Genomic DNA, 22,736 nt, shown 5'->3' with positions numbered 1-22,736 from the left:
CAGAAAGTCGTAAAGGATTTTTTATAAAGAGATGTCATAATTTTGGATAGAAATATTTTTATCATACAAAATTTTTAAACGAAAATATCAATCTGCAGATATTAAATATGTATTAAAAAATGATGGCTATGTAGTTCAATTAAAAAAAATGATGCACTTCACATCGGATTTTCTACGTCGTTGGTGGTGCATAAAGAATTACTTAACAAAAAAAAAAAAAAAAAAGAGCGAAGTTCAATAAATCGTGGCCCGGACCGGCCCATTTATGAACCTCGTCCATGGTCCGCATCCGACCAAATTATGCAGATTTTGGATCAGTATCTGGATTAAAATCGGGTCGGATTAGATCAAAGTACTGATTCTATCGGACCCGGTCAAATAGTCACACGCATCTCACGTGTCCTTGAACCCATCCTTCAATTAATAAATCGAAATCCTCTCCTCCGTCGGTCCCGCTTCTAGGGTTTTACAGCCGCTAACTGCCCACAAACCCTAACCCTGGTTCCTAAAACCCCAAGGGGCTGTCTTCTCTGGCCACCGGTCTCGTCTGGTTGATCCCACAAGAGTAAGCCGATTTTTCTTCTGGCCTACTTCCTCTCCTTTATTTCTCGTAGCTCTGGGGTTATCTTCTCTCGTTCTCCTGGATTGGTGTGTAGTCTCGTTTGTTCGCAGAAAGGTCCCTATTCTGTTTGATTCGTAAAGCAAGAATTTTCATTCTGGGAGTGAAGAAAAGTGGAGTAGAAAGTTATTCTCTTGGTTGGCTTCGAGATGGTTTTTTTGGAGATCTATCTGTTAAACCTGTTATATTTTGGTGAATCTTAATGATTCTTGGAGGGAGTTGACGCAGAATTGTTCTTTCTCTGCATAATTGCATTGATCCATGCTAATATTGGCTTAACCTTGGTCTAATACCTTCTCCAGAATCGTAAAAGCTCATGTTTTAGATTGTTATTCTACGGTTAAGCCTGTCGATGATATAGATACTATGGAATGAATGGTGGTTTTTTTAGGATTTTTGTGGAACTAGGATTCCTTAGCCTGTGCCATATAACGAGGTTCTTACCTGTGAGGCTTTCTTATCCCTTTCTTTAATAGAGGTCGAGGTCGAATCATGGTCAATCCATCATTTTTCTTGACTCAACTTTATCTCTTCTCTCATTCATATTGGACCAAATCCAGCTGTAACTGAGAAACAATGTTTTGCCTTTTTACATTAGAAAATAATATAATTCTCAACGCTACTTTATAAATATCGAAATTATATAAAATGCTGAGTATTCCATAAACCAGTACTCTGTTACTTTGAGAATATACTGTGCTTCAAGTTTGCAATTTATGCGTTCATGAAGATGTTAATAGATATGTCAGAACGCATATTCTTCTGTAAATAAGTATTCTATATGATCGCTAAAATAGCATACGCAAAGAACTGTGGATAGTTATACAGCATATTGATATAAAATTAGAATAATATAACTAATATCGTCAATAGCTTTAATTATTCTTATAAGCATCCGATGAAATCTAAGTGGCTTGGTCCAGTGTTACCTGCTTCCAACAGAAGTACGTAATATTTTATGAGATGGGCTGAAATAGCTTTTTGTATCTTTTTAGGAACCCAATTTTCAGTTTGCTAGGATGAAAAAGGTAACATGCTAGAAGAAAATCATTTATTTTGGCTTGATGCTCAACCCATTTTTTTTATTTTATTGTTGTTTTTTTTTTGGGTTAAAAACTTTAATCTTCTTTTGATTTTTTTTTTTTCACCTTGTCAGATGAAGTATCGTTTTATAGGCCACATTTATAAGTTGTTGAGGTCATGTGGTCTCTCTCTCTCTCTCTCTCACACACACACACAACGCACATAGTGAACAAACTTTTTGGTAGATTAGACATCTACTGATCATGCAAACAATCTACATAGGAGTTTGTCCATATCATGCAATGAGACTGTGAATTGGTTACATTTTCTGGTAGATTAGACATCTAGTGATCATGCAAACAATCTACCTAGGAGTTTGTCCATATCATGCAATGAGACTGTAGAATTGGTTATATTTTCTTGTGTTAATTATATTTTACATCGTGGATATTGATAATTTTAAATTGAGAGGTACAATAGTGCATTATCATGTACGAGAATTTACTATACAGTAAATTAGTAATGTTTGAACAAATGAACAAGTATGAATGTCAGTACAAAGGGATGCTGGCTGTTATAACTATAGCATAAATTGGTAGTTAGAGACTTTTTCATATGTGAAAAGAAATTTTGATGATGCAAAGGCATTTGCATTTTTCATTACTATTGTTATTTTTGCTGGTTATAATAATCTACTCTTGAGAAAGGAATATTGCTGATCTGTGAATAGACATGGGCAATGGGCCATGCCCGGCATAGCATGGCCTAGGCCCATCGGGCTAAGGGCTTAACGGGCCATGCCAGGCACAGTCCGTTTAAACACCCTTGGTCTGGCACGACCCTAGGCCTAAGGGTGGCGGGTCGTGCCAGGCACAACACATTGGCCCGTTAGGCCTGCAGGCCTAATGGGCCTTTTTTTATTTTTTTTTTATAAAAAAGGATCTGTGACGGGGGCATGGCCCGTTTGGACCCGTTATGGGCCAAAAAAAAAATTCCCTCATCTTTTTTATATTTATTCCCGAAGGAACCTAATCTTTTTTTAATTTATAATTTTTTTTTAAAAAAAATTAAAAAAAATCATTACGGGTTGTGCCAGGGCACGGTCCATCTTAAGGGGGCCAGGCCGGCATGCGGGCCGGGCCCTGATCTGTGGGTCGTGCCAGCCCAGGCCCTTATAGGTCGTGCCGGGGGCCACAAAACCCCCAGCCCAGCCCGACCTTCTTATATGTGTTGCGCCTGACACGGTCCGTTACTGTACCAAGTGGGCCATGCCAATGTCATGGGCGGCCCGGCCCAATGCCCATATCTATCTGTGAACAAGAATGCAAAGAGAAAAACACCTTACTGCACCATTGAGAAGCAATAAATCAGTATTAATTATTCCTTCCACACATTGATTGCTCGAGCTTGAGGTTGATTGATTCCTAATTTGTTGATATAAATGTAGTTTGGCTTATGCAATTTAAAATTCTTGAGCTTGTCAAATTTTTGTGGATTCATGAGCTTTGAGGGTTTCAAGCATGTCTTTTTTTTTGGGGGGGGGGATGGGGATAAGGGAGGATGGAATTCTGGTATTGAAAATTGATTTCCCTCATCATGCAAAATCATTTATTTAAATGAGTGATTTTCTGAGTTATTGGTATATTATGGCACTGATGCTTGGTTTTTCTAAATAATGTTTAAGGTGTTCATATGAGTGGTTCTTTTGAGTTATTCGTATATTGTGATACTGATTCTTGGGTTGCGTACACAATGTTTTAAGGTGTTCAGAGAACAGCCATGTTAATTAGTAATTTATTAAGTTGGTTTAAAACTCTTAGTGAGTGTTAATGACTCAGTTTCCAAAATAGCAATTGGATACTATATCATAGGAATACCATGCTATAGGATTCAGGTTTGTGAAGAAATGTGGTTTATGCGATGTGAGGATGTGATGCTGCAACACTCATAGATATGTTTTTTCACATTTTAAGCTAGAAGGACAATCCATTAATAAGGTCCTTTGTTCCAAAATAGAACCTGGCTCTAAAAGAATGTTGGTGCATGTGTTGTTTCCTAGCAATGTGTTCATGTACCAAGTGATGAATTAGGATTCGTTGCTTAATGAGATACTCTGGTGTTCTTAAATGAGTGATTTCTGTTTTTATCTGCTTTTCTTATTCTTTGATGTACTCGAGTATGAGAACATGAATAATTAATATTCGAGTAAATATATTCATTAGGTAAAATGATTGCTATGAAACATTTTCTTAGCTACTGTACCATTTATATCTCTCCTTGAGTGACACAAGCAACCATCAATCCATATGATGTGTACTTATGTCATCTATTCTGAATCCAGGCACCTGTTATTGTTCAGGAAAAATTAGATTATGCCAGTTCCTCATTCTGGCATTATATTTAAAACTGCAGTTGCTTAATTAATATTTCTTAGTTAGTTTATTCTTGTTGCTTCTAATTGATTTTAATTAGTGTTTGACTTTTTAATTCACTTGTTTATATATTGTTGGTTTTAGTGAAGAACTAAAGTATTAGGAGGATCATTGGAATCTTATTATAGCCCTTCTAACATTGAAGAGTTTGAGTTTAATGAATTAGGGATTTCTTTTAGGTGTAGAATGGATGATTTTAATTATGTTGGATGAGGTTAAACATGTTTTAGTACAATTTATTGTGATTGGATCGCATGATAGAGGTTATGCCTTTAATTTTATATGTTGGACATCTATCAAATTGTCATTTTATTTTGGACCCAAAACTAGGTTGAGTGCATGTATTTTTTTCATAATAAGTTATTTGAAAATATGTATTACACCATGAAGCATATGTTAAGCAATGAAAAATTTAGGCATGCATGGAGACAGAATTATTTGGTCATTTAAATCACTAAGCCTGCCATATCTTGTATAGAATGATTATTAAAACAAGAAAAGATGAATAAAAATAGGTGAAAAAGTAGAGGCTAAAAGTAACCTTATGTCTGGTTTATCAGTTGGACCAAGCTGTGTCAGTATGCAGTCTCAGAACAGTGCACAGTACATACCTGTACCAACCTGAGGCCAGTGTGGTCCTCTACCATTTTGAATGTTTGGTCTTATTTAACCATTTTACTGAGTATATTATTTTGAAAGATTGATCTCATTATTGATCTGCAGTTTTTTGTGAAATGCATGCTGGTTTAACATGTTATTTATATGCATGTGTGCTTGTGTTGTTTCATCTTATATTGCATTCTATCCTTTTTTTTTTTCTGGTCATCATCTCTTATTATCTATCAGGTTGACATCACTGTGATAAAATGTCTCGAGTTTATGTTGGAAACTTGGATCCGCGAGTCTCAGAAAGAGATCTTGAAGATGAATTTCGAGAATATGGTGTACTTCGAAGGTATGCTTGATCAATCGCATCTATAATATTTATACATGTTAGCATCTTTCCACAGTTATCTGTTAACTCTTACATCAGAGTGTCCATCATTTGCAATCTTTTTTGACCATTACTACAGTGTCTTATTTTTGCAAACAAATGTATTTTCATTTTCCTAAGGGTCAAGATATGTCTTGCTTTTATGGCATATTACATAGGGTATGAGTCCGCACGTATATTTTGTATTATTCCTTTTTTGGATCTTTTTTGAATATTTTGTATGCTTGTGCTTTTAGATTTCTTGCTTGCCCTGATTGATCATGTGATATGCTTAAGTTTGGATTTTATTAGGATCAAAATGGCTCTGTTTACTCATTCATGTACTATCAAAGCAAACCTTTGCTTAGTTCTATCTATTTATTTGGGAAATCTCTTTCAGCCCTTTATGTTTTACTGTTTTATATTAGAGGTTTTCATAATTTTTGATGTAATATCAACTACAGAGAAATTTGATAATGATTAATTAACAATTTCTTATTTTCTTTTTTATATATGATTTCATGGTTATATGGTTTCTGAATACAAACTTGATCAATATTGAATATAGCATTACTTGGCATCTTTATATTATTCCATGTGGAATGGGTCAAAATTTGTTCTCTTGAACCTATCAGATGTCAGATATTGTTTCCATACTAAAATACTGCTATGAAACATGAAGGGCTTCATGTGGTTGGTTATTGGAAGTTATGCTTAAAAGTTCTTTAATTTTTGTTGAAATTAATGGTGTTGTTAACTGTTTGAGGCACTTCCATCTTGTGGGATTCAAAGCTGTTGTCTCTCTCTCTCTCTCTCTCTCTCTCTCTATTCTACTCCTGATATACACACATAGCTGATGTCAAAAGAAAAAAGTACAAATATTACTATTGAAAGAGGTGTGTTGTGTACGCAGTACATTCACCAAATCAATGCATCACATGTATTTGCATGTGCTCTATGCGTGCGCACATGTCATACATGCTTATTAGTTGTGACATTTTTTAGCACAATAACTTGACTGTTAGTTCTTGCTATAGCCTATGAAGTAATGTCAAGCTTCCATTTTGACGGCGCTGAAATATGGTGGCAAAATGCACTTCTATTGCTGAATACATCAATCTATGGTGTTACATCTTAGTTTCAACTGAAAATGTAGCATTATTTTCTAATCAAAATGCTTACTAAACTGCAGTGTTTGGGTTGCTCAAAGGCCACCTGGTTATGCGTTTGTTGAATTTGATGATCGAAGAGATGCATTGGATGCCATCCGTGACTTAGATGGTATGTAAGTTTTTATGCTTTTCATTTGTGAGATGGTCTATGGATCCTCTAAATAGAAATTTCGGTTTACTTTCTCTCTGCGGTCTGATATTCATGTGGAATTAAATGTTCAAATCCATTACCCAAAGTGCTTGATATTTGTTCCATTAATCTCTACAGTGACACTATCTCAATATGATGGATTTATGAATGCTGAGACTGAGGGCAATGGTTGTCTGACACTTGGAAAAGAAAAAGAAAAAAATAGAAAACATCTAAAGTGGTTTCATATCTAAATTAAAAATTTCGTCTGAGGGAAATGGGTTATTTATGGTGTCAAATAACGGTTATAACCATCAATATTGGTGTTCTACTTTTGTTGATGTTCCTATTTCTTGCATCAATATGAACTTTGTAGTATTTTCTTTCTCATCATTTTGTGTATGTAGATGCAATGAAAGGTGTATTGCATTATTTTTTTTACATAACATTTTATCATGATATATCTATCCATCATCTTTTTAAATGAGATTTATGTATGTTTTAATAATTTGCATGATATTCTTTGGTTTAAAATTTCATATAGCGCATAATGAGAGGAACTCTGGAACCCACATGGGAGATGGATAAGAAAATATACAGTTCACAGGATAATTTTAGCACAAAAATTTTTCTCTCTCCTGATCTGTGTTTTTGAGAGGCAGGAGAATCTGCCAACTTCTTTTGATCTGTTTACCAGAGCAGGGGAAATAAATAATAGCAACATTATGCACCTTAATGTCCCTTTTCAGTCCTCAATAACCCAGATTCCCTATGATGATAACTAGAAAGTTGACTTCTGTTTGCATTAGCTGATGCTATATAAAAGGATTCTACTCTGTCAGCAAGCTGGCAATAGTTGCATGGGTCTCAAAGTTCTTATTTTACTAGGGAAGTTCTTATTTTATCTTGTTCCTAATAATCACACTTTTAAATGATTTAAGGGAGACATGGTTGGCGTGTTGAGCTTTCTTATAATTCTGCGGGTGGTGGCGGTAGTCGTGGTGGACGTGGACGTGATCAGGACATGAAGTGTTACCAGTGTGGCAAACCTGGTCATTTTGCACGGGAGTGTCGCTTGCGCATTGGCTCTGGAGGATTGGGAAGTGGAAGGCGTCGAAGCCCCAGCCCTCCTCGATATCGCAGGAGTCCAAGTTACGGGCGCAGGTACCATTTTTCTCTTTGCCAATCTTGTGTGATTTAGCCTCAATAGCCATCTTTTTCTAGAATTCTATTGGGTGGGACATGGGGTGAGAGATACTTTTGGATCAAGATTTATTTACGATTAGCTAGTCATGTTTAGTCCGATTTCTACAATTGTGCACGATAATGTTATAAGTCGGGGAAAGGGAATGGGTGTACCATCCTGTGGAGACAGCATCTTTTCTTTTGCAATTTAATGCTTGGGGGAAGCAAGCCTAGGCCAACCTTGGGTTGTGCAAGTAAGAAAAAGCAAAAAAGGAAAAAAGGGAGGCATAATTAAGGACAAAAAAAAAAAAAATTCCTTGTAGACTGTCCATGTAAACCAATGCAAAACCACTCATGATGAGGAGAAAACCACCAACATCACCAATTATCACTAGTTTGGAATCTGCCTTTCACCATTTCTGTGCATTGACCTTTGCATCACCTACCTTCCTCTGCTCGTGGATGACATACACAATGCTACAAGATTTGAGTAGATCTAAACAACCATGGAGGGGAAGCAGACAATCTTCAAACTATGTTATCTCTCTTTATCCCACAAAGACCAAAATTTCTAAGGTTCTCTTTTAGGATATTTTTTCCTCCATAAACGGAGCTGAGATTACCTTTCCTGACCTTAAACATTTTGCAAAAGCAGGGAGAATAATGCAGTATAAGAATTATAGGATATCTTCCATTACCTGTTACAGTTTGTACTCCTATTTTCTAAATCATTTTTCTCTCTTGGCAACAGGAGTTACAGTCCACGTGGAAGAACATCCCTTAGTCATAGCAGCTATTCACCTTATCGAGACCGGAGCTACAGTAGATCACCAACATATTGCCGTCGTTATTCTCCTTATGCCAATGGGTTTGTCACCAAAACACAATTGCCAACACCATGTCTGATGGGAACAGAGACATCGTTTCTTTTCAATTTAATAAATGGGGGGACAAAAAACTAGACCTGCTTGTGGTAGACCAAGTAAGAAAAGAACAAAAGTAAAATAAGGAGGAAGACATAATAAAAATAACTCCTTGCAGATGGTAGTCTAAGTAAATTTTTTTTTTAAAAAAAAGAAAATGCAAAACCAATCATGATGCGGAGAAAACCAACATCACCAACTATCAGAAGTTATCTGCCTTTCACCATCTCTGCTGGATCTAGAGCTATCCAAGTGCATTGTTGCTGCCACATCTTGACGCCTTTATCCTCAGCAACATGTATGTCCTTTGCCTGCAGATAACCTATCCAATGCTGTAAAATTTGAGTTGATCTAAAGGACCATGGAGAGGAATCAGAAGATATTTGAACTATGTTATTTCCTTTTTCCCAGGAATACCAAAATTTATCGACAGCAATTAACCGCTGCAAAGGTCTAAAATTTTAAGTTCCTCTTTTGGGATGGGTATGTTGACAAAGTAAGAAAGGGAGCTGAGTTTAATTACCTTTCCTGGCCTTAAACGTGACGTGAAATCAGGGCTCAATGCAGTATAAGGATTGTAGGATATCTTTCATTGCCTGTTATGATTTTTTCCCGTATTTTCTAAATCATTTATCTTTTCATTCTCTTGGTAACAGGAGTTACAGTCCACGTGGAAGAAGGTCCTCTCGTCGTCGTAGCCCTTCACCTTATCCAAGCCAGAGCTACAGTCGATCACCATCATATCGCCGTCAAGATTCTCCTGATGGGTGTGTCACCCAAAACACAAGTGCCGTGTTGAATATGTGACAACCACTAGCAGCTGTTTCTTCTTGCTTGATAACTTGTATCATTGCTGATTTCAGAATCCCTGGCAGGGGCCGGCGCCACAGTTATTCACCTCGCCTCAGGTCACCAGTATGTTACCGTGAAGATTCTCCTCTTTCTAATGGGTAAATCAGTATGTCACTGCTATATTGTTGAACCTGTGACTGCTGCTTATGGTTCCTTTTCTTTATTATGCTATTTATATATGCATCACCCTTGATTCCTGGCAGGGATGGACACTGAAGTGGCATTTGAAGTGCGTGATGTTTTCTATAAGAACAAAATGAGTTCCGTCTGTTACTGTAGTCATGCAAGGAACTTTGCCTTGTTAGACCATCGAAAATGTCCTTTGATAAGTATTTGGCTTCAGCAAAGTGGTTTAACTGCAATGTGAAGCTTGTGGACTCCTCACCTTTACTTGAAAGCACTCTCCTCAGAATGCTGGCATTTGGAGAGGTTACCAATTCTACTTTGATATATATTGTGCTTATTCTCTATCATAAATCTTGAATATTATACTTCTGGATGCAGTCTTGGATTAATTATTCTGTTTGCCTTTGAAGTGATGTTTATTAAAGCCTTTTAACAAAGACATGTACCTTTTTCTTTGTTGTGAGGTGCGGTTCTGCTAAAGCCTAAACAGCAGCACCTGTGGGATCTTCCGCTCCTCATTGACATGGGTTTTCTGCATCTCTGTGCTTACCATTTCGCTCACACTACTTCACTCACCTGCGGATAGGAGAAAAGCTCAGAAGTTTAGTATGGCACTCACTCAGGCTGCCACCAACGAAACCTTAGTTATGGCCTATGACGTAGTTGCCTCATCCAGCATTTTGGGTATGTTGGGGTGGCTTCAACATGGTGGGGGCGCGTTGTTGTGCCTTGATTCAGTCTCCCTCCTGTTCCACCAAATGTTAACATAAAAGACTGGTTTCAGGATAGTATGTGGAGCTACTTGGTTTTCCAAAACAAGATTTGGATGAACTTATTTAATTATCGTGTATGCATGACTGCATGATAAGTATTCATGAGCTAGGTCTGGAGTTGGATGGGATATAATCAAATAGCATGCATATTGTATCAGAAAATGGCACTATATGGACATCTAATTGTTGTGAATCTTTTCCTGATATGCTGATATGAATACTCACTCAGACCTATCTATATATGGATATGAATATCTTGATAAGTGGCTGCAAATGTAGATTTTGAGATATTTCAAAAAAAAAAAAAAGGGCGTTGTGGGGGCTTTTTTTAATCTTCATTTTAATATTTTTTGAATCGAATCAAATGATTTGTTTTATATTGGACTATACGAGCTGCTTCTGATTTGATTTCTGGATTTGTTATGCGTGACCTCCATTGTATGTTCAGTCCAAATTTTGATACGTCTAGGGTCCGTCGGATTGTATGTGTATGGTTTTGTTTTTGCTTTTGTTTTTTTTTTGTTTTTGCTTTTGTTTTTTTGTTTTTTTTATTTTTGTTTTTTGATTTTTGTTTTTTTTGTGGTTTCAACTATTCCACCTAATCTTCACTAGTGTTTGATTTCATGTATTCTATTATCTGACATGATTGCTACTGTTATAGCTCAATGACAAACACAACATGAAATTGACCGGGCAAATTCCCATTAGCAAGCTTTACAACGTAGTCGAGGTGTTATTGTATCAAATGCTTGACCGGCATTATTTTACCAAATGCTTGAGAGGAATTTTTCATTTTTAGGTGATGCTATACCCTCCTGTTTTTTGTGAAACTGAGGGGAAAATTTAGTTTGGTGTTACGCTTGTTTTTGTTTGGGGTCTGTCGGGTCCTGTGTAATCTATGGTACAAACCAAATAGCCAACGTGGCTTTTTATGCAGGTTCTTGCGGCTTGATTGCCAAGACAAGCAAGAACTTTGGTGGACGGTAAAGTTGCCATCCGCTCATCTCTCTCCAGCTTGCTAGGTAACCATGCCCTCTCCCGAACAGCCTCAAAATCCTACAAGACAAAAAATAATTTAAGAAAAAGCCGGGGTTTTTCTCAAATGTTCCGGTTGCATCTTTCGTGTGAAAGAATGATCAATCTTCTTTCATGATGCCGACTGTTGGGCCGCACCCTGTATAGGTCTTTCAGAGCATGCCGAACTCTTGGTGAAACCTTCCTCTTAGCAGATATCATGTCACAACTAAAAATCTTAGCTTAGGTGATGATGATGCGGTAAGAACATGATCGGTGAGTGATGGTGAATTAAATCAATAGATTCTTCTAATTCTATGAGTCTTCAATGAGGCTTTTTAGTTGTTTAAAGTTTCTTATTAGTTGTTTACATGTAAAGCCAGCATAATGATTGGATGATCTTACATGATCGGATTCTTGAGGATTATTTTAATGCCATATGCAACAAAACACACCATATATCATGATCAAATCCCCACCATCCAATCCTGTCATGATGGGTGACATTTAGATGACAAATATCTCCTCAATGCAAGTCTATTAGACTTTTATTTTGTAGAAAGGCTTTGCTTGTGTGTTGCACGGGAAATATTTTCACAAGAAACATAGGTATGAAATGGTTCAAATATGGCACCAAAATTACCATCTTAGTTTTCTTTAAGACGGTTAATGGAGTTGACATACAATCTTTTTATGGTTTCTTTTTTCAGTTTGGACCTTCCAATGGTAAAAACAGTCCATTTCTGATTCATGAACAAGTGGTAGCCGTCAAGCCACAAATATATGCTGGAAAAGTGAAATATTGATAAGAGCATTGAAGAAGCAATTCCGAAGGAGTGCAGAGGAGAGGATATGTGATTCCTCTAGAGTGACTAACTTGTAGGCAGGTGGGTGCATGCACACACATGCACGGCTATATTTGTTCAGCACAGAAGTGGGCTGCATTTGGCTTGGGATAGAAAATGGCAAAAGTCATATTTATTGGAGTGCTTATGCTGTACGTTATTCTAATTTTTGATTGGTCGTATGTTTCGAAATAATTTTTCAAAAGGATATTTCATCTATTAAAAATTAAAAAAGCATGAACAATGATTTAATGTGAGGAACTACAACAACCTTCTTTGTAGTAATTATAATAAGTTTGTTTCCCAAGTATAATTATTCTCTGATTATGGAATGCTTGCTGGAATTATTCTTTGCCGCTTGAATTGAAATGGTATCATCCTTTGCTACTTGGGCATGAGGACGGAGGTTCATTTCCAGTTGGAGCCTGTCCCCCAAGGATGGGATGGGCATAACGCAGAAACCATGGTGTCAGGGTATATAGTAGAAACCATGGTGTCTGTGTTCATGTATGTATATATGTATGTAGCAAGGTAAATAAAGCAAGGTAATTAAAGATAAATGCAGAGACAAACTAAAAATAAGGATAAGCAAAATGACAGGTGTTTGAGTGGCTAAAGGTTTATCTTCTAGACCTACATTCCAATATTTATTCAATGCATTCTAAAATGATCAGGTAACCACCTTCTCTTGATATGAATAATCGTTCATGCCTGTTGCAATACTGCTATTAAATTTTAGCAGAATCTTGCATTTCGGTTGGGGTTACAAGGTTATTCAAGCATTATACTTGATGTTTTATGCAAGTGAATGATGAATATCTGAGAACCCTTCTTTGTGTGTATGGATGGATAGATGGACGGATATGCGTGGATGCATGGATGAATAGATGAATGGACGGATGATGCATGCAAGTTTGCACGGATGTATGCACCAGCATGGATGTATGTGTATGGATGGATGTATGCATGTATATATAAATGCATGCTTGTATAAATGGATGAATGCATGCACATATGGATGCATGTAGCATACACATATCCAGGTACATGCATGCATGAACGTATGTATGCACACATGCATGTAGAAACTAATGTTTGATCCAAAAATTGTTTAGTAAGCATAAGGCATATTCTAAAGTCCTGGCTGTTGAGAACACCGTTTCACCAAACTCATGCTCTCTCACCTATTTATAGGATTTACTAATATATAAACTATGCAAAAGGTTTTAAATTATTGCCTACCAAAAAGAAACCGTAGCATTGTCATGGATGGTAGTGCTACTGATCCCATATGCGCCCAATTGTTCTACAACACAGAACGTAAAACAAAAGATTGCAATAGAGCGTCAGATTTCAAAAAGTGCTGCAATTCTACATGTCACATTAACTTTTCATTAAAAGATTCAGGTGCGATTCACAGGATTCGCCTTGACCCCTCATGGCATGCCTGCTCTCCAGGTAAAGTTTGATGATAGGAACTGGCAAACTTTGGTGATAGGAAAGGCTCTGTAACAATAGATATAACAAGGAAACATGACCCATCGATAGACCAATCAGGGTGGATGGTGATGTAATCCAATTTTTTAGAAGATACAATACTAGCACCAACCACATGCCGGCACACAATGAGAGATGACAATGAAATGCATTCTGGATGCATATTAAAAAAAAAATGTCACAAGGACATCCAATATCTTAGATCATCCATAGAAGGAATCATAATAAAAGCTGCTAAACATATTGCTATTGTAGATTTGACTTTTGAAGGGGGCAGGAAGACCCACCAAGTCAAAATGTCCTTATTTTTTAACCATATAATGGTGAAATTTGAAGAGAATATATGTGCAGGTTGAGTTGCTATAATATTTTGCAGCCATATCCCCATCCTGCACCTATTCGTGTTGGGCAGAATTCTCTCTCTGGATGAAGCTTAGTTGACTTTAGAGTCAATAACCCTCTTTGCGAAGGATGGCAAACAAAATGCGGCAGAATGAATCTGAAAAAAATGCAATCCGAATAAGGAATGAAGAGAATTAGAAATCCTACCAAAACAAAAGAAACACGACAGGCAAATATACCTCTTTGTTGTAAAATTTCAATGGCCTTTCCGTTTTGTCCGATTTCTCATCCTCGTCTATATTATACACAGGATGCTGAAAATCAACTGGTGGACCCTCCGTGGAACAAAGCATGAAACCAATCACCCCACTGCATTAATGAACTGATACTTCAAGACATGTCCATTTAATAGCCTAAATTAAAGAAAAACTTTTGAAAAGGAAGAAATGAAGTTAGATATCAAGCATGCCTTGGATATGTCGGCACTGTTGTCCAAGCATAATTCACAGAGCCCTTAAAGATTTGACGGCAGATATTAACAATATCTTCAATGATGTGCATATGTAGCCATATGCTCTCTGCCTGAGTGCATACAACTCCACCTGGACGAAGAGCTCTAGCCACAGATTCAAAGAAAGGCTTCTCAAATAGCTCTTGAGCAGGACCTGATTGACCAAAGCCTGGATGTTAGAGCTTGTAAGAAGCAATGAAAACAAGTAACTTCATCAATCTTGCCATACCTATTGGGTCAGAAGAATCCACGATGATTGCATCATAAGTACCTTCTGCAACACCTTTTAAGAATGCAACCCCTGTATGTTGGTATCCAGTAAGTGAAAAAGCATAAAAAGGTCTACAATGATTAAGTTCTCACTCCAAGTCCCAGATAAAGGTACACCCAAATCTTATAAACATATGCATATGAAGTGCTTAATGAAGTTAAAAAGCAAAAAAGCAAGTGAAATGGTGAGAGTTGATACATATTTAAAATGAAAGGGCTCATCCTCACTCAAAATTGGTAGAGGTATGATAGTTCACATAAAATCAAAGCTGCTCTTTACTGCAAGGAACGTCAGCTGTAACAGAGCCCCTTCACCATCACATTGAATGTGCATGAATCTTAATCACTTCCAGTGGCACTTACAGTTTCTAATACAAATCACTGGCTTCAATGTTGAACGAATGGGAAGCAAGGATTTATTCATTGTTATTTTCTTGATTTTAACAAGCTAACTATTTATAATTCGAAAAGTATCTCACCATCACCAATGTGAAGATTCACACGAGGATCCTCAAACCCAACAGCCAAGTGGGGGAAAAATTGCTTAGAAACCTGCAAAAGAAGAAAACAAAGCAAATAACTCATTAACTTGGGCAGAATTATAAGTAATATATAAATGAATCATGAAAAGATACAGAATTTTACATAGACTGTTTAAATGGCAGATCTTACAATAAATGAAGGTGAGAATAAATTGTTATGTCCATTATAATAAGAAGAGAGCAATAACACATAAATAGATTGCAAAGAGAGAAAATGTGCATCATTGTTCAGAGGTCCAAGTAGACTATTAATGTTAGCTGGAGCATGTGAGTAAATCAGAATGCTATGTACAAAGCCAGCCTTCAAAATTTTGGTTATTATGAGTTTTTGACTATTTTATCCATACTAGGAAGTACCACATGCAATGCACATGGAAGACTCAACCAATAAAGAGATCCCATTAAAAAATAACATGTTTTCTCCCCTTGTCCATTATTTATCACCACGGACTAATGCACTCATATGTGGTAGAGGTCCTGTTTCTTAATTGAGGGGAGGGGGGTGGAGGGAAAAAGATTGAGCTACCTAGCAACTGCATTTGAGATCATGACACTTTATATTCAAAATGATGTTGAAAGTAGAAAGCAACATTCCTTTCAAGATCTTCTTAATACATCAAAAATTGACAGTGGATAACAGGCATAGACATGGCTCTGTTTGTGGACTTCATACTGCATAAAGTAATTTTTTAGCCCTGGCCCCCTCCCCCTCAGAAGAAAACGATAAAAGGGAAAAAGGGAATAATATAAAATATTGTTAGACTATACCACATGCTTCTTATTCATGATTAAACTGCAAATCATATTTTCTTGCATGGTTAGCATTTTGCACATATTTCACATCACTTTCATTATGAGAAATAGCTTAGTAGTTAGTGTCCCCCTTTTGGAGGGTGGACTAGCATAGATTTTTGAGACATCAGTCATATAGCATGCGTGGAAAAAGGAGGAGGATTATTATGTTGTGCCTAATATACTAGAAAATATTATTAAAGGGAAATCCTTAACCAGTCTAAGTAAGGCTAAGGTTCCAACCAGTCTTTAAAATACCTGTAGCCTTAACCAAAACACCATCATCTCAATTTTCACACTCTCATAGAATCTACCACAAATCAAATGTCCAAAATTCGACCTTTGATTGACATTTCTTGGAAACTGTCATTTCATATGTTCCAGAGTAAATAGAATATGCAAGTAAAGTCGCTTTACATAGTGTCTAATATAACAGAATAAATTTCGTATGAAATGAAAAAGTCCCTACTACATGACTCAGCAGACTCTTCAACCAAGCAATCAAGCAGGACAGATGATAGGTGGGTTCAATTGTATTTAATAGAATATAGGTTTTGGCTTTTCTATATGGTTCTCTTTCATTGTGCAGAAAATCATTTACATGGAAAATCACATAGAAAATCAATAGATGATAAGAAAAATTGTGGGAACCAACTAATACCATGTAAAGGCAGCTGGGAATTTCCCTAAACTGGATATTTAATGGTCAATGATACTTGTATCGTATTCTATATTTTGTATATTAAAGAACATCATCAAATAAACCAATGACATTCATTGTTACAACTTGCTGAGTAACTTCACATGATCGAGGACAACCACATGCACCTAAGATATTAAAAAATTTCAGTCATCAGCTATTAGAACAAAGGTATGCTGGAAGCATCATGTAAATGGTCAGATGAAAGATGAACACTTCGGTACAAGAATCACAATTTTATTATTTTTATGTTTCAATGCAGTAATATTAAAGATAAAGGGGCAATGAGAATAGTTTAAATTACTCACATCCACGACCATTTTATCAATTTCACATATGTCTATTTGCTCCATGAAAGAATAGCGTGAAACTTCACGCAGAACGCCACCATCACCTCCTCCAATAACCAAAACCTGTAACAGTAACCGTTGTTTCAAAGAATAAAGCACATGAAAGATTTCAAAATCTTAAAGGAAGAAGCATGCTTATCAATTTCTTGTCAATTTGTAATAAAATATTAAATACAATGCCTTGGTCACTGCAAGAGTAAATCAAACGGAAAAAGGAAAATCATAGAAATAAGCTGGAGGAGTGAAATGTGAAATATAGCCACAAATTAATTTATGGAATAACAAAGATGAAATAACTTTGCCTGGAAACAGAACAATATCTTCAACATGGACATTTATCTATGCATTGCAGAGCACACTTCTATGAAACACTTAATTTAAGTGTGTCAAAGAATTCTCTAACAAAACTGGCAAACAAAAATAGATGATAAAAGTATTGCTAACTCAGTATCAAACTATTCTATTATCATCAAGGCTAGGTTTTAATTAAACATACCAAGATTAGTCGTGGCAGAGGAAATTCTTCCCTCCCCAAAATATGAATGTAATGCAATAGCATGCTTGGTGCTTTGTGTGTAAAGTAGGTTATCTAATAGTAATGACCAGCTGATAGTCGAATGTTACAACTTTGAACAAGTATGTTAACAAGTTTGTTCAGATCAAGTTAGATTCAACCAACCAGACCTGACCAAGTGCTTCTTTAAGCTGAACCAACTCTAGTACATGCTGACCAGTATCAGCTAAGTTTCTGCTTGAGAAGATATGATGGATAAGTCAATAGGACATGAAAAGAAAGATAATATTTGAGTGTTTCCATAATTTTTTTTTGGGCTGCTGAGCATGACATAGTTGAGAAATCAGATGGAATTAGACTCAGTTAACAGCCCTTTTGTGGCTCCTTCTTCATCCCTCAATGAAAAGGACTTTTAATTCATCATGTGATCAGCAGATTGAAATACAACCATAGCTTGAACCATGGGTTCAATTATTCTTCCTTGAGATGGAGGAATTATGCCTTTAATACTCTCAGTTTGCTAAAAGAATAATTGATAGATCAAGTGCATTGTCTGATAAAATCATTCCATACTTCAGCTGATCCGTTATCCTTCTTATGATTGTCCTGGAAAGTAACGTTAACTCACGATATGCACTCTAATGATAAGCAATTGATGATCTTCAGATGAAAGAAATTCGAAACCTTCAACCATATATTGATCAAATTCAAACTCATTTTTCAAGAATGATTTCAGCATTTTTCAAGAATTATTTCAGAGAATTATCTTGAACTGTGCCAATCAAAGAAAAAGCTCTACAAAAGGTTGTTGATAATTAACCAAGTCCACTTAAATCGATACTTGAAAAATGAACAATCAACCAAGCACATGTTGTCATTAAAACACATCCGCTTTTCTCTCCAGATGAAAATGGAGATATCAAAAATGCAATAATGCCACTTTGACTGCTCAATATGAGCATCATTATATATTTCACAACATCAATCCTCTGAGGAGGCTCACTTATCAATCTGCAGTTACATGAACAGGAGTTCTCACATGTCAAATTGAATGAAAAAATAAATCCAGAATAGGTCTAGCATGATGAGTCAATCTCAATCAAGTGGTGCTAGATAAAAAGTCCACCAGCTGGAACTTTAACCTTCATCCAAAAACATTAATCCAACCATTTAAAATGAAAAGAAAACTCCTCCATATATTCAGTTAATTTCTAGAAATAGATCATAATCCATATATGAAATCCTGAAAGAGAATGTTCTCCATTTGGCATAACAGATAAACACTGTTTAACTTAATCAATGAGACAACATCTAAAGCAAGATTTCAAGATAAAGTTTTTAGTTAAGATAATTTACAAAAATATATATGGAGTTCATTAAGCTTAAGATGACAAAGCTACCTTTTTAGGATTTGGAATAGAGCAAAGTGGTAGGTGAGTAATCATCTCTTGGTAAGCACACTCATCCCTCTCGGTCACTTGAATGACTCCATCCAAGACAAGAACTTTGCCATAAGTCGATGACTGAAACCATAATAGCACAGACATGTTATTATCAGTACAAGTATATCTAGAAAAAAATAAGACATAAGCGTTACAGCTACAGAGAATATTCATGGTGTCTCAAAGTGGTGAATCACCTGAAAAACCATGACATTTTGGTATTCTGATTTTCCTTGGAACAAAATCTTCTCTACCTTTAAGGAGTGAGCCTCTCCTGTAAATGGTAGCAAGCATTCTTAAAAATCAATTGTTGTCACACAAGACATCAAGAGTGTGAAATCACCAGGCTTTAATTTATAATAAGCATAACAAGATGAATGCAGAATTGTTGACACAATTTAGTCATTTAAGAATGCATAGAAACCCTGGAATACATAAACATTAAATTTAGTGAAGTTTGAATAAAATCTACAACATAATCCAAGATCATTTTTCCACAATCCCTTATATGTTCAGGTGTTTATTTTTCACTTAGTAGTGTTAGATATATTTTAATACTCAATGATAATTTCCAGATCCATGCCTTCTAATATCATTTTCTTCTCAGATTCTGACAAGCCGATCAACAGTCTAGTATTCACAGGACATATTCCTTGTTTCTCTCTCCAATAACTTGTTAAATAGCAAAAGCAAAAAAAAAAAAAAAAAAAAAAAAGGAAATTATTAGCAATCCCTAATAGTGCTACAAGACCAAATAAAAGCAAGCCTTCAAATCAGGCTCTGTTTTGATAATAGAAAAGTAACATGAAAAAACAATGGAGGTCCTGATCAGAGTAATGTAGGCATGAACCATCTATTAAATCTAGGCATGAGTAGCACTTATTTTTCTCATTTTAATTTCCCTTACTTTCTTGGAATCCAAACCAAACCAAAGAAATGCATTGACAAGCATTAAGGCAAGAGATGGCTTTCCTCTTGATCTGCAAAAACAAATTTTCCTAACCAATAGCAGATCTGTGCGCAAAAGACAAAGATATTTAGAGAGCAACAGTTTCCCTGTAACAATCAAAATCTACTCAACATAGAGCTAAACATCTTACAAGACCCAGAACAGAACAAAATGCTAAATATATAATTATAAAAATACATGGACAGCTTGAAGAGGATCTTCAACCAACTCAATCCATGGAGCATCAGTCGTGAGGTGAAACCTATCTTATATGAAAATAACAGCAGTAATCTCCACTATAATTTGGCATAGATAAACAGTGTGGAGTTTTTCCAAATAAGAAATAGTCATTGGAAGAAAAAAAAGGAAAAAGGAGATCCAACATTCTGCTAAAAAGGTAATATGAACACGCGTACACAAAGAAGCACCGTTAGTGAATTAATCTGTCAATTTAAAAAGAAAAACAATAAAGCTAAATGCAAGGTACGCCGTTTTGGTATCAGCCTCCATATCGGTGCTACCCTTACTATATCTGTATGCCTGGTACAGAAGGCAGTTCGGCATACCTAGTGTCGGTACCCCACCCCCAAATACCATGTAACGGTTTGGTAATGGAACGGTACACTCTGTACCGTCCAGTTCAGTACCGTATACCATACCTTGGCTAAAGAGTCTTAACATCCAAGAAAACGACCGATTTTCCCATTCAACTTTTTTGAGTTATACTTTGACCCAAATTATTAGATATAGAAAAGTGGATAACCAGAATAGGCACTTATTCTCATATTATTTTTTGTTTCGGTGAGATAATCATCTCACCATCCTCTAAATTATATATATATATATATCCTTGAGCTAATTGAAAGAAAAGAAAGAAAAGAAGAAGAACACTGTAAGCAACTCGAGTCCTTACAGCCAAAAAAAAAATACAAACCAAATAACCACCAAAAAAGATATTAAACGTAATATAGGTCAGTTGCATTTGTAAACATAGAAAAAGATCCATCCATCATCATAAATTAAACAAACAGTTAGAAGAGAAAGAAAAAGAACAAAACCATCAAAAATAAAACTAGTCTTTTAGACGGAGGAAAAAAAAAAAATATATATATATATATATATATATATATATATATATATATATATAACACTCAATCTCAAAAAACAAGACATAATATTCATTCGTTAAACAGTTAAAAAAAAGAAAGAAAAAAAAGGCACTAAAAACAAACCAAAAAAACGACTCTTTTAGCAGGAAAAACTATAAAACACAACCTTGATAAGCGAAACATGGAATATCGAGATCCATAATAAGAGAGGTAATAAATTAAAATTATTACGAATCGGCCTCGGTTTGGAAGAAAATCCAAGAACCAAGATCGAGCACCCACCAGGCCACATGGGGCTGATCTCGGAGAACCAGCCGGGGATGACGGTGGAGATGCCGTCCACCGGTTTCCCGTCCTCCGCCGACCCCGCCGCGGCGGCGGCCCCGTTCCCGTTGTTCTCCACGCTCTCTTCGCTCGCCCTCGCCCTCTTCACGGCCACCTCCTCGCCGGGCACCTCCGGGACTCCGCACTCGGCTTCCATCGAAGATTTCGAGCTCTCCTCTTCTCTCGTTGTCGCTCGCTCGCGACCTCAGACTCCCTATGAGGCTCCCTCTCTCTCTCCCTCTATAAAATCAAAAGAAGGGTGGGCACGGACGAACGGCTTTATCTATTCTACCCACTAAGATTGATAGCGTATATATGATAGAGTCCTCGATTAGGGTTTTGGGGACCGGGACCTTTTGCTTTACGGATTCCTATTCTCACTCCACTTTCCCACACGCTTTTTTTAATATATAAAAAGAAAAAAAAAAGCGTTGATGGCATCGTTGGCTGGTCATTATTAGTCAGCGGGCTTTGCGTCATTTACTGCAATACTAATGAGCAAGGAGATTGTGTCCACCCCAAGAATAGATTTATAATACTTCCAACACATGATTCCTTTTTCTTTTTGGTAGAGCTTTCAACTCATGATTTAAAATAGAGTAATAAGAATGAAAAGTCCTCTCTACCCATGACAATTGTCAATTATTGCTAGATACAACAAGATGTTAATGCTAGGTTATCATCAATAGCCCAAGAATTTTTCATTTTGCATCTCATGAGTGCCAGCACAGAATATCATTTTATTTATGCAATTGGTGTTGCAAAGTATTTTCATCACAAGATTTTTAGTATTATAATATTGCTATACTAGTTTTGCATTCTCCTTGCTAAGTTACATATAAAGAGTGCATATATATATTCATCATTTCAATATACTTGATGCTATATATATATATATATATATATAAACATTTCTTACTTAAGGAAATTTCAAATATATATATACATTTCTTACTTAAGGAAATTTCACTAGTCTGTATAGAAATTCATACAATAAAATATTTTTCTATCTCCTTAGTAAATTATGTATAAGGAGTGCATGTATACAATCATCGTTTCAATATAATTAATGTTATATATAAAAATATTTTTTGCTCATGAAAAATGCATTAAGCTATATAAAACTTCGCACGATAAAATATCTTTCTATCTTCTTTGTAAGTTATATATAAAGAGTGCATATATACAACTATTATTTCAATATAATTGATGTTATATATAAAAATATTTCTTGCTTATGAAAATTCCACTAATCCATATGAAAATTCATAATAAAATATCTTTCTATCAATATTGTCATAAATATCCCATGCTTCTAATTTGAAAG

The 22,736-nt window shown here is 35.9% G+C and overlaps 2 protein-coding genes across 17 annotated transcripts; one reads left to right on the top strand and one right to left on the bottom strand.

The window, feature by feature from the left end:
- The first annotated feature begins 428 nt into the window (after window positions 1-428).
- LOC105060264 (serine/arginine-rich splicing factor RSZ21) lies at window positions 429-12,304 on the top strand. Of its 16 annotated transcripts, none has more exons than XR_012136248.1 (9): window positions 429-565; window positions 4,921-5,029; window positions 6,240-6,328; window positions 7,291-7,513; window positions 8,286-8,402; window positions 9,114-9,260; window positions 9,333-9,372; window positions 9,513-9,738; window positions 11,933-12,304. XR_012136248.1 is itself a non-coding variant. In XM_010943897.4 (8 exons), exons 2-8 carry the CDS (start codon window positions 4,941-4,943, stop codon window positions 9,567-9,569), a joined length of 726 nt encoding a protein of 241 aa, XP_010942199.1. In that variant the 5' UTR covers window positions 429-565; window positions 4,921-4,940; the 3' UTR covers window positions 9,570-10,448. The 16 variants fall into 16 exon arrangements, 14 of the variants coding, with proteins under 14 accessions (XP_010942199.1, XP_010942201.1, XP_010942202.1 ...); XR_012136247.1 differs by lacking the exon at window positions 11,933-12,304 and adding an exon at window positions 9,900-10,448; XM_010943897.4 differs by lacking the exon at window positions 11,933-12,304 and having other exon boundaries at window positions 9,114-9,224; window positions 9,513-10,448.
- Window positions 12,305-13,700: 1,396 nt separating this feature from the next.
- LOC105060266 (spermidine synthase 1) lies at window positions 13,701-21,769 on the bottom strand. Its single transcript, XM_010943910.4, has 9 exons — window positions 21,368-21,769; window positions 19,225-19,301; window positions 18,986-19,108; window positions 17,030-17,134; window positions 15,167-15,239; window positions 14,647-14,718; window positions 14,376-14,571; window positions 14,146-14,275; window positions 13,701-14,063 (listed from the first exon to the last, which is right to left on the bottom strand). The coding sequence occupies exons 1-9, from the start codon at window positions 21,564-21,566 to the stop codon at window positions 13,998-14,000; spliced, it is 1,041 nt and encodes a 346-aa protein (XP_010942212.1). The 5' UTR covers window positions 21,567-21,769; the 3' UTR covers window positions 13,701-13,997.
- Between the last annotated feature and the right edge of the window lie 967 nt (window positions 21,770-22,736).

Source organism: Elaeis guineensis, chromosome 1, assembly GCF_000442705.2.
Source record: "Elaeis guineensis isolate ETL-2024a chromosome 1, EG11, whole genome shotgun sequence".
NCBI classification, from domain to species: domain Eukaryota; kingdom Viridiplantae; phylum Streptophyta; class Magnoliopsida; order Arecales; family Arecaceae; genus Elaeis; species Elaeis guineensis.
This window is presented reverse-complemented; position numbering and strand designations above follow the sequence as displayed.

Bases quoted from the DNA above. Each gene is read 5' to 3' on its own strand.
- LOC105060264 (XM_019845724.3), top strand. From the start codon at position 4,941: ATGTCTCGAGTTTATGTTGGAAACTTGGATCCGCGAGTCTCAGAAAGA. The intron at 7,514-8,285 runs GTACCATTTTTC...TCTTGGCAACAG, and splicing joins AGTCCAAGTTACGGGCGCAG to GAGTTACAGTCCACGTGGAA. The intron at 8,403-9,113 runs GTTTGTCACCAA...TCTTGGTAACAG, and splicing joins TATTCTCCTTATGCCAATGG to GAGTTACAGTCCACGTGGAA.
- LOC105060266 (XM_010943910.4), bottom strand. From the start codon at position 21,566: ATGGAAGCCGAGTGCGGAGTCCCGGAGGTGCCCGGCGAGGAGGTGGCC. The intron at 14,719-15,166 runs GTGAGATACTTT...ACCAACATACAG, and splicing joins GAATCTTCACATTGGTGATG to GGGTTGCATTCTTAAAAGGT. The intron at 14,572-14,646 runs GTATGGCAAGAT...TTGGTCAATCAG, and splicing joins GGATTCTTCTGACCCAATAG to GTCCTGCTCAAGAGCTATTT.